A 14,051-nucleotide genomic window follows, 5' to 3' on the forward strand; every position below is an offset into this window, starting at 1 on the left:
TGGGTACATGCGGTGCCTCAGGATAGCTTAATGTCTGGTTAGGAAGTTGGCGGTGCCAACCGAGCTGCAGCTGTTGAGAGGCCATCCATCCTGGCCAGACAAAGAGGATAGGCGTGTGCTACACACAGTCAGGCCCGCCTTCAGGGGATGAGCAGGCCGCAGGGCAGCTGCAGGAAAACCCATAAGTACACATGATTTCTCAAACCATATTCGGTGGCTTTGGAATCTAATTTTGAATGTGGTTACCTGACATCCAGGTGTGGAAGTTTTGGCTGGAAATTGTGAGAAGGTATTTGTAAGAATGAGATAACATTTTAAAATATTTACAGTTGCATGGTCAAATGGAGAGAAGTTGCTCACCTGCCCCTGGCTGGCCCTGCCCTTGACCCTTTTCTCCTGTTCATTCTGCCTCCAAAGAACAATCTGCAACACCCCCCCCCCCCACACACACACCTCTTCCCTTCCTATATTTTCGAGCAAAGTTGCTTGCTGTGAAGCCTGGCATAGGAAAACTAAAAACCCACCCAACTGTCGTTACCGTTGTTAGCTGGTGGCTGCTCCCTGCCACACAGACAAAGCAGTTGGTGTAAACGGAGTGGAATAGGGGTAGGGGTTTGTTCAAAAGCTTTAGGCACACACAATTTTACCCCGCCCCGCCCCGCCCCCCCAAATGGGGTGTAGCACAAGTGAATCTATTCACTGTACTCATCTTTTTCTGTACTCGGTTTTGTACATGTCAAGTCAGGAGCAGACTAGAATTTCACACGGACTAAAAACGCCCACTTGAACAAGCTGAGCCTTCAGCTGCTGAGTCCCACTCGGTCCTGTGTGAAGAGCCGACGGTTGTAGCCTGGAGGTCTTAAGACCACACAGCCCTCAGATGGGTCACACACACCCCACACCACACACATAGACAATCCCCCAGACAGACATACACACACATAGTCACACACACATAGACACACACGCACACCCCACAGACAGACAGACAGACACACACATACCACACACACACAAAGTCCATGAGGCCATGTGATTTGGAGTCTACATCTTTCCGCCTCCTAACCTCACTCTGTCACTTAGGAATGTGAAGATAAACCAAGGGCAAATTTAAACAGCGGCACTAACAGCACTAGTTCTAGCGTTGGTAAATGTCATGGAAGTGTCTTGAGGCTTACACACTCGAGACATACGACCCCTTCCCAAGCCACGAGCTAATTGTCAGAGGGTAAAGGCACCTGATGCCTGCAAACATGCTGCCCTGAGTTTGACCCCCCACCCAGACCCACATGGTGCGGGGAGAGCATTGGCTCTGGCCAGTTGCCCTACAGCCTCTGAAGGGACCCACACACAGCGAGGGGGGAGGGGACCTCCCTCCCAGACCCTGCATTAGGCACAAGCGGCACCCAGATGCCTATTACACAGAGAGATCATTTATTCAGCAGGGAAGAGGAGTAGCTGCTTTCTGACTCAGGAAAACAGCAGCAAATGACCTTGCGTGTATGATTTTAAAGAAGAGAACGGGAGGGAGGCTTCTGTTAGAGTGGGCTAGGATGCAATGGTATGTATTTTGACTGGACATGTTCCTAAACGAATTTTTCTTTGGGCCACCAGCTCGCAAAAACAAAACAAAACATAGAAACTTATTATAAATGATGAAAGCTTGGCCGATAGCTTAGGCTTGTTTCTCACTAGATTTTATAACTTAACCCATTTCCATTCATTTTCTTTCTGCCTTGTGACTTTATTACCTCATTTCCTTAGCCCCCATCCCAATTGCTCTGTGTCTCCTGGCGTCTCCACTATCTTCTTCCCAGCATCCTCCATGTCCTGAAATCCCGCCACCTAGCTATTGGCCGTTCAGTTTTTTATGAAGCTGGTCAGAGCGACACACCTTCACAGTGTACACAAAGGCCATCCTCCCACAACACAGGTTAATTAGGTTAGCCGAAGGGAGCTTCTGGTTGCTGGACTTCGGTAGTCAGCCTGGGAAATGAGTCTGGCCAATGAGGAATAGACCTCAGTGGCTAGCTTTAGGGGTACAATCTATGGTTTGTAAGGAAGAGGAAATAGGGAGGGTCAAGGCCCACCTGCGCCGCCATGCTTGCCAAGTCCAGGCCTGCGAGGGCCCGTCACATGCCTTCCCCACACACAAATAAATAAGTGCAACTGTCTTAGCAACTTTTCCATTGTTGTGGCGAGACACCGTGGCCAAGGTAGCTTATGGAAGAGTTTGCTGGTGGCTTGCATTTCAGAGGGGGAGTCCATGGCTGTTGTGGCGGGCAGACACGCTCCTGAGGCAGCAACTGGGAATGCACATCTTCACTCACAAGCACAAGCCTGAGTGAGAGACTTTAGGAATGGTACAGGCTTTTGAAACCTCAAAGCTCTACTCCTTCTGGTGACACACCTCCTCCAATAAGGCCACACCCTCTAACAAGACCACACCTCCTGATCCTTCCCAAACAGTTCTACCAACTGGGAATCAAACATTGATATGTAAGAGCCTCCAGGGGCAGTTCCTGTTCAAACCCCCGTAGCAACATCACTTTGGTGGGTTTTTGTTGTTGTTTATAAAAAACTAATGGTTATAAGCCAGGGATAGTAATTGATATTTCAATGTCACCATATAAAAGCTTTTGTCAGATCATTAATATTGATCACTTGAAAGGGTATCTTTCCCGAGGGTCGTGTTTCACTGGCTCAGAGGCTCTGCAAGTAGAATTTTGGCAGTAGATGATTGACGACAGAACTTTGTATCTCTAGTCACCTGACTTTCTACGTTTTTGTCTTTTTTTTTTCTAACCCCACCCCGCTCCCGACAGTGCATCAAAACCTACAACTCTGACTGGCATCTTGTGACCTATAAATATGAAGAGTACTCGGGAGACTTCCGACAGCTTCCAAGGTGAGTCACTTGTCGGCGGGGCGCGTGGGATGCACGCGCTTCGGGCTTGTGCGCTCAGGAAGGCGAGCGTGGCTTCATCTGCAGAGTCAGGCAGCGGACATACAGGCGATTCCTGTGTGTGTGGGCGTGGCTTGTGATTGCAGGACTCAACGTCCTCCTCTGACGGGTAGACAGCTATGAGGACACAGAGGTGACTTAATTCTGTTCTGAGATTCCGCTGAGATAAAGGACACCGCATCGCAATAGTTCTGCGGCGTGGTTTCATGCCTACTAGACGGACCACTCTGTGTTAGCATTTATTAGTTGTGTATGAAGTGATGAGTTTCATCGTGACATTTCGTCCACATGTGTGATACTTTTGATCGTCTCCCACTGACCACACGCTGCTCCGCCCCCTTCCCCGCCCCCTTCCCCGCCCCCACTGTCCTTTCTCCTCTGTGCTTGCACACACATTCCACTTTCTTGTGTTCTCGTCATCTCTTGTACTGACGCACACCACTGCACATGCTCCAGGGCTCATAACCACATTCTCGTTCAAGCGTGTACAGTGCTTTGAGCGTGTTCCCTGCTCTTCCCACCGTTCCCGCCTGCCCCCTCCACCCTCAGGCACGTTGTCATCTGTGTCTCCATGATGTCTGTGTATCTGCATAAAGTTAGGCCCCACATATGAGAGAAAGCACGTACTTGTGTTCCTGAGACTGGCATAATTCCTGTGATATGAGTGTTTCCAGCTGCATTCACTTTTTATGCCTGAAAACGGTTCCGTCCAGTGTATCCATTACTCTGTTGATAGACAGACAGACACTTAGGTTCTCTCCAGCTTAATTCTTGAGAATAGTCTCTCTCTCTCTCTCTCTCTCTCTCTCTCTCTCTCTCTCTCTCTCTCTCTCTCTCTCTCTCTCTCTCTCTCTCTGTGTGTGTGTGTTTCTTCAAAAGAATGTTTTGGAAAAGAAACGTGTGAAGACTTTCTATAGTGAAGAAATGTGTTGAGAAGGTAAATCCGACCCCATGTTTTCCCCAGGTCAATCTCTTACCTTCTTTGACGCTGTGACTGCGAGGGTACCAATTGCAATTGTTTTCCGATAGGTTAGTCCTAAAGGGAAGCAGGGTGGAGGGGTCTCCACTCCGAGGACTGTTAGAAAACAGCGCATTCCAAACACGGTTGGCAGAGGGAAGCGTAGTTGATGCAGGCAACAGAGTGAACGGAGACAGATTGTCTTCAGAGTTGCTGTCACCCCGAAAGTCGGGTTTGTTACATCTGTGAGATTTTGAGCCCTTTGTGCAGGGACCTCACTGTTTGTTTTTGCGGTGTGTGTGTGTGTGTGTGTGTGTGTGTGTGTGTGTGTGTGTGTGTGTGTGTGTGTGGCCCAGCCACTCCTTAGAGTGTTCAGCCAACTTCCTGATCACCTCCCTTTAAACATCAGAGGGAAGGCTCCCTGCCAGTGTTATTCTCTCCACAAGGATGGACTTCTTAGCTCTGTAGGCTCCCAGTGCTCTCTTGGGGGGATTTGGGGATAATTCCCATTTGGTCCAGTAAATCTACCTTCTTTGATTGATTGTCTTGCTCAAAATATCTCCGTGGTGAAAGGTAACTGACTACATGTGTTCCATGTTTACCCTGGGGTAAGGTTTTTAACTGTTGGTTGATTTTTTTTTTTTTTTTTTTTTTTTTTGCCATTGAGCATTAGCAAGAATTTCCGACTGAATGGAGCGGTGTAATGAGGTCGGATTTACAGACTCTGGGTTTTGTCTGGGATGGCTTTGCCCTCCGTGTGCCTCAGTCTCCACTTAAGTAGCTTGACAACAGCTCCCACCAGGTTAGACGAGAAAATGTGAGGTCACGTGCAGGGTACCCAGCATGCCCAGCACATAGCTAATCATTCCATTGCAGCTACTGCTGCTGTCCTCGTCAGTTCTGACCACTGTTAGTCACTTCATTCCCCCCCCATCATTAATCACAAAATTCTGTGATCCCCCCCTCGCTGATTCTCGTGTTTTATATTAGAACCTGTCCCAAGTCTTTTAATTAGCACCGAGTCAACTTTCTTACATTTAATAGGCCTCATAGCTCTAGCAAGACGTGTCTTCATTTCTACAGTGCTGTGTGGACCTTTGGCTCATCGAGAAGCGATGGTGTGGGCTGTGTTATTGTTTACCTTAGGAAAAGCCACTGTTGGGCTTGTTGCGGGGCGGGCTCCTCCGATGGATGGACGGAGAAGGAAACTATCGACTATGCGGTTACAAAGCAAGTTTCCCTTCTTGTCTTTAAAGCAAAGCGGCCAAATTGGATAAACTTCCAGTTCACGTCTACGAAGTTGACGAGGAGGCCGACAAAGACGAGGTAGGGGTCCTGCTCCCTCCTGTCTCTCTCCTCCCTGGAGACTCTGACTGCGCAGGCTTCGAGAGGAGCGCCGGCCTTCAAGCCCAAGCAGGAACTGGGATGCTTAATGAAGCAAAGGAAGAAGTTTTCATAAACATATTCTGGGGTTGACTTTAGGTCCCTCCCTGCTTTATCTCAGCTGCTCAGCATCTCACATTCCCTGACTTGTGTTTTGCTTTGAGATTGTTTGCAAGGACGTGGGTCAGATCTGGCCACGTTATTAAAAGATACCAGGACGACCTAGACCTTGCATTTAGACAGTTTTTCCACAGGATGGCAACCAGTGGAAGTAAAATGGCCATTTCATCGGGACTGTTTTTGAGCAGACTGACGTTAATAAGCTCCCTGACTCTTGGAGGGGAACAAGCAGTTCTTAGAGAAGAGTATAAAGAGTTCAGGGCTCTAGGCTTGCCCACCCAGGAAGGCTCAACACAGATCCTTTTCTACATATCTCATCACCCGTCAGTACCCGCCACAAGTTTAGACTCCCCTCCCTCTCCCTTAGCTGTAAACCAAGTACAGCATTAACCATTTGTAGGAGTTAATATTCCCGGAGCCACTTGTTTTAGAAACAATTCTCAGAAAACCTAATGTGGCTCCCGGTAAACGCCTTTAATCCCAGCACTCACCTCGCAGAGGCAGTGGGGAATGAATCTCTGTGATTTAAGGCCAGCCTGGTCTACATAATGCGTTCTAGGGCAGCCAGGGCCGCACAGTCTTTTTTATTATTATTATTTTTTAAAGGTGCTATTATAGGGCCTGGAGGGCCAAGTGAAGGTGTACATGGAGAGGTGCCCAGTAGCTTAGGAAACCCGTGACGGGTACATGGTTTTGTCAGTTCCAATGATAACAAGGCTGAAGCCACAAATGGTTCCAAACGAAGCCGGGGCCAGTTTTGTAACAAAAGACCCGGCCGTTTGTAGTCCGTGTTCCCTCTGTCCGTTCACGCTCTGTCTCTCAGGCGTGTTGTCACGGCGAACTGGTGTTGTCAGCTCTAAAATCCACACGCTGGGCAGTCCAGTTACATTTAAAAAAGAATGCCAAAACCTTTCAGGTAACGTCACAATTTTGTGTTAGGCCACATCTATAGCTACCCGTGGCTGCATGTGCTGGCTGCCGCTGGGGCTGGCACGGTACACGCCTAATAAAACTCTTAGTGGCCGCCAGCTCACGCCCGCTTACTTCTCACTGGGTGGGTCTTAGCTCGAAGACACACTGTACATTTTCCACCTCCTTTCTGCATTGTCTTGCATTTCTTTATTCACCTTTCCCTGAACCAAGCCTTTGGGAAGCAGTTCAAGAATTTCCTTTTGTGCTCCAACCCTTGGAGGAGCGTAGCTTGAAGACTTTTTTCCCCCCGTGAAACTGGGTGAGGCAGTATGTGGTTTCTGTGGGGCTCATTCAACCCTCGGAAGTAAAAAAAACCCGGCCAGAACGAACCTGACCTTTGAGGGAACGGGATATCTGGAAACACAGGCTCGTTTTTGTCTCGCTGCAAGCGAATTCTAGTGTGACACCGAGGCACTGGTGTCCCTATAGAGCAGTAGGTGGCTAGCTTGGCACTGGCGGAGTGGTCCCCCCTCCCCCGTGGGGAAACTCGCAGTAACTAATCCGCGTAGGCAGTCCATGGATGCTGTGGTGTTTCCTTCCCTCCCAGGATGCTGCTTCCCTCGGGTCTCAGAAGGGCGGGATCACCAAGCACGGCTGGCTGTACAAAGGCAACATGAACAGTGCGATCAGCGTGACCATGAGGGTAAGAGGGCCCTCGCCCTGCCTTTCCTCCTCAAAAGGGATGTTGTCGGGCTCCTTCCGGAGGACCTGAGTTCAAGTCCCAGAGCTCCTATCAGGCAGCGCACAGCTAGCTGCCTGTAACTCCAGCGCCAGGGGCATCCCACAACCTCTGGCACATAATGAAAAAAAATTAAAATTATAAAAGTAAACATGGTTTAAGAGGTTGTGCAGAAGAGACCAGGGTGAGTCACTTAAGGAGAAAAGAGACAGCGAAGGGAAGGTGAGGTGAACTCAGATGGGAAGTTAACCAGGGACCGGCTGGCGGCCAGAATCCCGACGCCCCTAAGCCCTTGTGTGTCACAACTGGAAGACGCCCCCTGTTGTGTGAGGGGCTCTGGGGATCTGAGCACAGATCTGAATTGGAACTCCTCTCCCGACTTTCGGGTGGCTCTGTAGGATCTCAAGCTCTGTGGGCGAGAAAGGGTGACGCGTAGGCGTTGGTGAAGCCTTCTTAGGACGGATAGATAGGCGGGAGGGCCGTGAGCCATGGTGGGAGGGTCTTCCTCCTGCCAGTCCAGTTACCAGCATTGGCTAGAACCCCAGGAAGGTTACAGCTTCCTGGCTCAGGAGTCCCTGTGGCTCTCAGGTCCCCGCTGTCCGTTTGGAAGAGCTGTCCGTGTCTGGCTTTTTGTTTTCAGTCCTTCAAGAGGCGTTTTTTCCACCTGATTCAACTTGGTGATGGATCCTATAATCTAAATTTTTATAAAGATGAAAAGATCTCCAAGGAGCCCAAAGGATCCATATTCCTCGATTCCTGCATGGGTGTGATCCAGGTGAGCATGAAAAGAATTCTGTCAAGGCTTGTGTGCACGAGAAGATTCAGGGAAACGCTTCCCCAGCGCGGCTGAAATTTGGGTAGAAACATGATACCTGACCTGAATGCACGGCTTATCTTTTTTCATCATTTTGAAGATGGCAGGATGCTGTGGTAGACAGGAGTCCTCCAGTCTGTGAGGTTTTGCATTTAAAATTTGAGTTTGATGGCAGGAGAACGAGGTGGGGGGGGGTCTTAGGTTCAAGGCCAGCCTGGGCCGCACAGTAAAACCCGCCACATTGGGGTGTTCACTTTTATAACACGGAGACTTTGTTCATTTTTCACAATTCACAGTGTGTAAAACACAAGCACCCTGGTTCATCAGAATCTGCCCGAGCAGTCTCAGAATGAAGGGCGTGAATGTGTCCCTTCTGAGGCCCTCAGACAGAGGGGCTCTGTGACCGGTGAACAGTCTCCCTGTCAGATAGATAGTAGATGGATTCAGCCTTACCCCAGAAGCCTCCCTCTGAGTGGCACTGGCCGGGAGTTTGATTCCACAAGGAGGTTGTGTAGTGAGGCCATCCTTGAGAATCCAGGGACATAGCTGACACTGCTCTTGGGTTTGACCAGAGGTCTTTTTGTTGTTGTTGTTGTTTTTGGTTTTTTGAGACAGGGTTTCTCTGTATTGTTTTGGAGGCCGTCCTGGAATGGAGGAACTCACTCTGTAGACTAGGCTGGCCTCGAACTCACAGAAGTCTTTTTGTTTTAGTGTGTGAGTTCTTACCCGAAACTCAAGAGCATCTTCATGCTTTAGTGAATGCATGAAGCACACTACTAAAAGCGCTTCACCAGCTGGGCACGATAACGCACGCCTTTAACCCCAGCACTCAGAAGGCAGAGGCAGGCGGATCACTGGGAGTTCGAGGCCAGCCTGGTCTACAGAGCGAGTTCCAGGACAGCCAGAGCTAAACAGTGAAACCCTGTCTCAGAAAAAAAAAAAAAACACCCAAAGAGCTTCACCCTTACACCGCCCCTGCACCCCGGCCCGGGCTCCCCCAAAGCTGTCGGTTCCAACTTACCCCCCACGCTTTTTTCGTGGCCCTGTGAGTGGAGGTAGAATTTTAGAGACCGTCCCCTTTGTGCTCGGTCCACCCCAAGAGCCTCTGTCGTAGAGATCCCTTTCCTTCCCCTTCCCCGCCGGGTAGAATTCTCTGCTCCTTCATGAGACAGGGTCTCATGTATTCTAGTCTGGCCTCAGAGCAAGTAAAGGGGACTGGACATTCTGGTCCTCCTGCTTCTGCCTCCCAAGTACTGCAGGGACAGGCACACACCGCCATGTTCACGTCTGCACTGCTGGGTGAGCGTTCCACCGAGTGACCTCTGTCTCCACATCATCTTCTCCCTTCTTGTTGTGATTTTTGAAGCTTTTATTTTGGAGAGACACCCTCCAGTTACTAGAGTGTAGTAGCCGGCTAAGAAACTTTATATAAAATGGTAGCTTTCTTAGATACTCTACCTGCAAATGCCTTTTATTCTAGTTGTACTTGGCTGTTTTGTTTGTTTGTTTGTTTTTGTTTTTTAAGAAATCCCTAGAAGTTCTTTGGCCTTGGAGCATCAAAGGCACTGCAGTAACTGCTCCACACCACTGTGTTTAGGGGCATCTGGTGTAGCTCTCTCTCTCTCTCTCTCTCTCTCTCTCTCTCTCTCTCTCTCTCTCTCTCTCTCTCTCTCTCTCTCTCTCTCTCTCTCTCTCTCTCCTATGATCGTTTCTCTATAATCTAACACAAATTATTGATTGTTGGGGGTGGTGGTTCAGGTAGCGTTGAATCCCTTAGCAGACTTGAGGGCCTCAGAGAACAACTGTATGCCATCGCCTCTCTCCTTCACTGCTAGATGGATAAAGTTCAGGCCGCCACACTTGTGAGGCGAGTGCCTTCACCTAAGGAGCCGTCTCCCCGGCCCCCGGTCCCATCTCTCACTTTCTGTAATTTGGGTTGCTCTGTCTTGAATTTTATTTAATTAATTGGCAAACTTTTTGTTGTTGCTGTTGTTAAAGTAGACGTGCAGAGAGAAACTACACACAACAGATGTGGGATTTGCAGATTCCTACAGTGTTTGGCTACCTGATGTCTTTCACCTGTATCCTCTCCTTTAGGCGTTTCCTGTAAGCTCTGTCTTTCATGCCTTCATGAGATTTGGTCAGTAGCTTTTCCTTGGCAAGACGGCGAAGACCCCCGTTGGAGTCTCTGTCCAGCCAGATGCTGAAGTCAGCGGGTTCCTTTGTTTTTCTTCTGTTGGGGAAATCAATGGCCACACCGCCTCCACCCCTACCTGAGAATAGTGTTTGCATCTGTCTTGTCCAGTGCTCTGGCAATCATGGCTTCGTGCTTGTCAGAAGTGAAAACCAGCACTGCCAGTCACAAGTGTGCGGGGGCCCAGAAAGACAGTGAGTGGCAGGAGGTGCAGGGGACTGGGGCAGCCTGGCGGCGAGGTAGCAGAAGCAGAGGAGCTGCCCGCTACAGCCGATGATGTAGCTCATCAATGAGGAGCACTGCTGGCTCTTCAAGGCAGCCAGAGCACAGGTTTTTATTTAGCTCCTGGCAGGTTTCATTTTTTTGGAAACCCATAAGCCGCAGGGCAGGACCCCAGACCACAAACCAGTGGACATGTGTCTGAGCCCTACATCAAGACTGTAGCATGGTTTCACTGTCCCTGAAAAAGTATCTTCAGCAACAGCCAATCGGCTGGGGGGGTTCTCTGCCAGCACCACCACCCACCGAGCTGCCATTGTGAATAACAAGTATGTTAACTACATCAAAGCATGCTGCTTCTCTGTAAATAAGAAGTATCAGAGTGATTCATTAGTGACAGTTTACCGGCTCCCTGTGTCAGATCTCCAATCTTAAGTTTCATCTGTGTGAAGTTGAAAGACCTTGGAGTTAATTTTTTTTTAGCTGAAGTTTTCTGGCGTTGGTTGAAAGCAAAGATAGTTATTTTTTTTCTCCCACCCACATTTTGAAGCATGAAGCAATTCTTTTGCTTGACAAGAGTGTGTGTTTTGTTGCGAGTCTGAGACACAGGGCACAGATGTTTGCTGTTGTTGGATAGTCCCCATCTCAAGCCGCTAGCCTCCTGGGAACATTTCCGACTCTGAGGTCCCACCCCAGCGTCCGTCTCTCCCTTCAGATTCTTTCCGCCTAGTAAGCTCGTAGCATTTCTCATTTGCTGAGCTGCATACATGTCTTCAAAAAGACTTGTTTCCCTTCTATCTTACCTGCTTGAGGCCGAGCATTAAAGGCTGTAAGTTAAGCCCATCTGTGGTAGCGCACACTTGAAATCTCAGCCCTTAGGAGGTGGAGGCAGGAAGTCCCTGAGTTTGTAGTCTTTCTTGGCTACCTAGGGGATTTGAGGGCCCCTGGCTTACATGAGACCCTGTCTCAAACAGCAGCAACCACAACAAAGAAACAAAAAGTTGTGATTTAAATAGTTTTGGGGAGGGAGGAAAAACTTTGGAATAGATACTTTTTTATCTTCCATTTTTGATCATTAAGGAGGTCTTCATGTAAGTTTATGTTGCATGCCAACACACTTCTCTACCCTCCCGTGCCCCTCCCATTCTCTTCTGTCAGCTCCGCCCCCAAAGGGAGATCTTCATCAAACTATATACGGCATGCTAACACACTTCCCTACCCTCTCGTGCCCCTCCCAAACCCCTCTGCTGGCCCCACCCCTCTTTGGAGGTTATTGAAAATAATAGCTGATTGCTGCTGCAAATGGAAAGAGAGATGCCTAAGGGGGAACGTTTCCAGGTAGACCTGCAAGAGAACTTGAGCCTTAAATCGTAATAGTATGTTAAAGCCACCGGAAGAAAACGGGCCTTGGAATGGATAACTTAGACTCGAGACCTAGTGCTCTTCCCTGGAGCTTTACCCCTCTGTGTGTTTGAGGGGTGGGTGGTTCCCCAGGTCCATAGAGAAAACTCCGTCCCCAGATTTCGCTTCTTCTCCATCCCTACCTTTGCATTTAAGTGAGACCCAGGGCGTCAGTTACTGTGCCTGTGGCAGATGGTTTGCGTGGCCTGGCCCAGAGAAGCACTTAGCTTCAGGCTCCTAATAACTGTGCTGCTAGAAATGGTGGGCCCTAGGTCGCCTTGTGCCCGGGCACCGAGCTGCGAAGCATCCTTGCACGGCAGATAGCCAGGTGTTGGGGCATTCTGCCTCCTTCAGCCTTTGTGAGCTATGCTCTTCAGAGGTGAGTTTCCATCCAAAACAATTAGCCAGGAGCGTTTGCCTCCAGGACATATTTGTGAGTGTCTGGAGATGTTTTTGACTCGTAGGTGTTTCATATGTGGTAGGTGGAGGCCAGGATGCTACCAAACATGGGTGCAGTATGTAGAACAGCCCCTTCTGAAAAGAGTGTTGGACCCGAATGCAAGCAGCCCGAGATGGACTAACCTTGGTCTACACTTTATCTCCCATCCCATAATGGAGACAACAAGTCTACATACTTTTAGGGTTGCTATATGATGGAGAAATTCCATGGAAGTAAGCTAAACAGACTGGTAGATGGTAGTTAGCTTTTAGAAAGGCAAGGGTGAAACACAACTTGATTTTAAAAGAAATTTTGAACATAGCCTTTGCTTGTGAAATTTCGTAGATTCAGCTAGGCTTTAAATGCCCTAAGTGTGCCAGACATTGCTTTAAAGATTCTGGATGTAACATTAAGTAAAGAGAATGAGCATCCTTTTCCTTGAGGGATTTCTGTGCCATACAGGGGGCAAGTAGTACACAAATTAAATAGATAAGAAAGATAATGAGGCCTGAAAGATGACTCAGTAGTTAAGAGCCCAAGTTTGGTTCCCAGCACCCACGTCAAGTGGCTCATAAGTGTCTGTAAGTCTAGCTCCAGGAGATCTGACGTCTCTGACCTCCATGGGTACCTGGGGTCACATGCACACACATTCACGCATGTGCACACGCACGTGGAAACATAATTGAAAATAATAAAAATTTTAAAATTAAAAAGAGGGAAAGCAGCAAATACTCTTAATCACTGGGCCACCTCTCCAGCCCCTTCCTGCTTTTGCAGGGGACCCACGTTTGAGTCCCGTCACGCATACGGTGGCTCACAACTATCTGAAACTCCAGTTCCAGGGAATCTGGTGCTGTCTTCTGACCTCTTCTGGGACAAAGTCACACACACACACATAAACACACACACACACACACAGTGTACATTCACGCCACAGACAAAGCACCCATGTCCATAAACGAAAAGCGAATCTTAAGAGAGATAGGCAACCAAATGGGAAGGTTCAAAAGCGGAAGAGGCCGTCTATGGCGAGGGCTCACAGGGAGGGAGTTTGCAGTTTTAAAGCAGCCGGCGCCGGGCTCCGGAGATCCAGTCAGATGGCACCATTAGCGGCAAGGGCAGATGGCCCTGAGCCACTCCCCAGTGTGTCCCTTTCGCCCCCGTTTCCCATCAACAGAACAACAGAGTCCGGCGCTTTGCTTTTGAGCTTAAGATGCAGGACAAAAGCAGCTACCTTCTGGCCGCAGACAGTGAGGCGGAGATGGAGGAGTGGGTCGCCGTTCTCAACAAGATCCTGCAGCTCAACTTCGAAGCTGCCCTGCAGGAGAAGCGAAACGGGGACTCCCATGAGGGTAGGTCGGTCCGCGAGAGGGTGGGGGAAGAGGCCGCCAGCGAAGGCTTTCGCCATCCTCGATGTCACTGCCCAGAAGCCAGGCAAGGGTGGCGGCTACACCTGTAACCCCAGCGCGTGAGGAGCAGAGGCAAGAGGCACAGATTTTTTTTTTCAGGCGGCAGCCAGCTGTCTAGGGAGCTGCAGGTCAACTGGGGTTTACATGGTAAGCCCTGGTCTCAAAAAACAAAAAACCAAAACAGAATCAGCACTCTGACGATGTCTGTGTGGTAAGAACAACCACGGTGTGGGGAGCAGGCCTGGGTATGAGTCCCAAGGATACCGCTTTTTAGTTACGTGACCCTGGACAAGCTACTTAACGTTTTCTGAGTCTTGGTTTTTACTTGGAAAATGGAAGTAAGAGCTAGGAAGTAGCTCAGTTGGTAGAGTCCCTGCCTTTCAACTATGAAGCCTTAGGTTCCTGGTGCTGCTCAACCCTTGTGTGATAGTACGAATCTGTAATCCTAACGTTTAGGAGGTTGGGGCAGGGGAATCAGAAGTTCAGGGTCATCCTTGG

General features: G+C 49.2%; 1 protein-coding gene and 1 long non-coding RNA gene across 21 annotated transcripts in view; one reads left to right on the forward strand and one right to left on the reverse strand.

Moving 5' to 3' along the window:
- Positions 1 to 14,051, forward strand: part of Dock9 (dedicator of cytokinesis 9) — a 252,776-nt gene that overhangs the window by 132,690 nt on the left and 106,035 nt on the right. For all 20 annotated transcript variants that reach the window (XM_040743307.1, XM_040743434.1, XM_040743566.1 and 17 more), the window contains exons 4-8: positions 2,826 to 2,908; positions 5,180 to 5,249; positions 6,946 to 7,041; positions 7,718 to 7,852; positions 13,322 to 13,496. In XM_040743307.1, the coding sequence (XP_040599241.1) occupies positions 2,826 to 2,908; positions 5,180 to 5,249; positions 6,946 to 7,041; positions 7,718 to 7,852; positions 13,322 to 13,496 (559 nt within the window). The remainder of the gene's footprint in view (positions 1 to 2,825; positions 2,909 to 5,179; positions 5,250 to 6,945; positions 7,042 to 7,717; positions 7,853 to 13,321; positions 13,497 to 14,051) is intronic.
- LOC121139935 lies at positions 1,412 to 4,210 on the reverse strand. The gene is made up of 3 exons (XR_005876717.1): positions 3,943 to 4,210; positions 3,593 to 3,691; positions 1,412 to 3,082 (listed from the first exon to the last, which is right to left on the reverse strand). It is a non-coding gene; the product is annotated as an uncharacterized LOC121139935 (long non-coding RNA).

Source organism: Mesocricetus auratus, unplaced genomic scaffold (genome assembly GCF_017639785.1).
Source record: "Mesocricetus auratus isolate SY011 unplaced genomic scaffold, BCM_Maur_2.0 Super-Scaffold_2245, whole genome shotgun sequence".
NCBI classification, from domain to species: domain Eukaryota; kingdom Metazoa; phylum Chordata; class Mammalia; order Rodentia; family Cricetidae; genus Mesocricetus; species Mesocricetus auratus.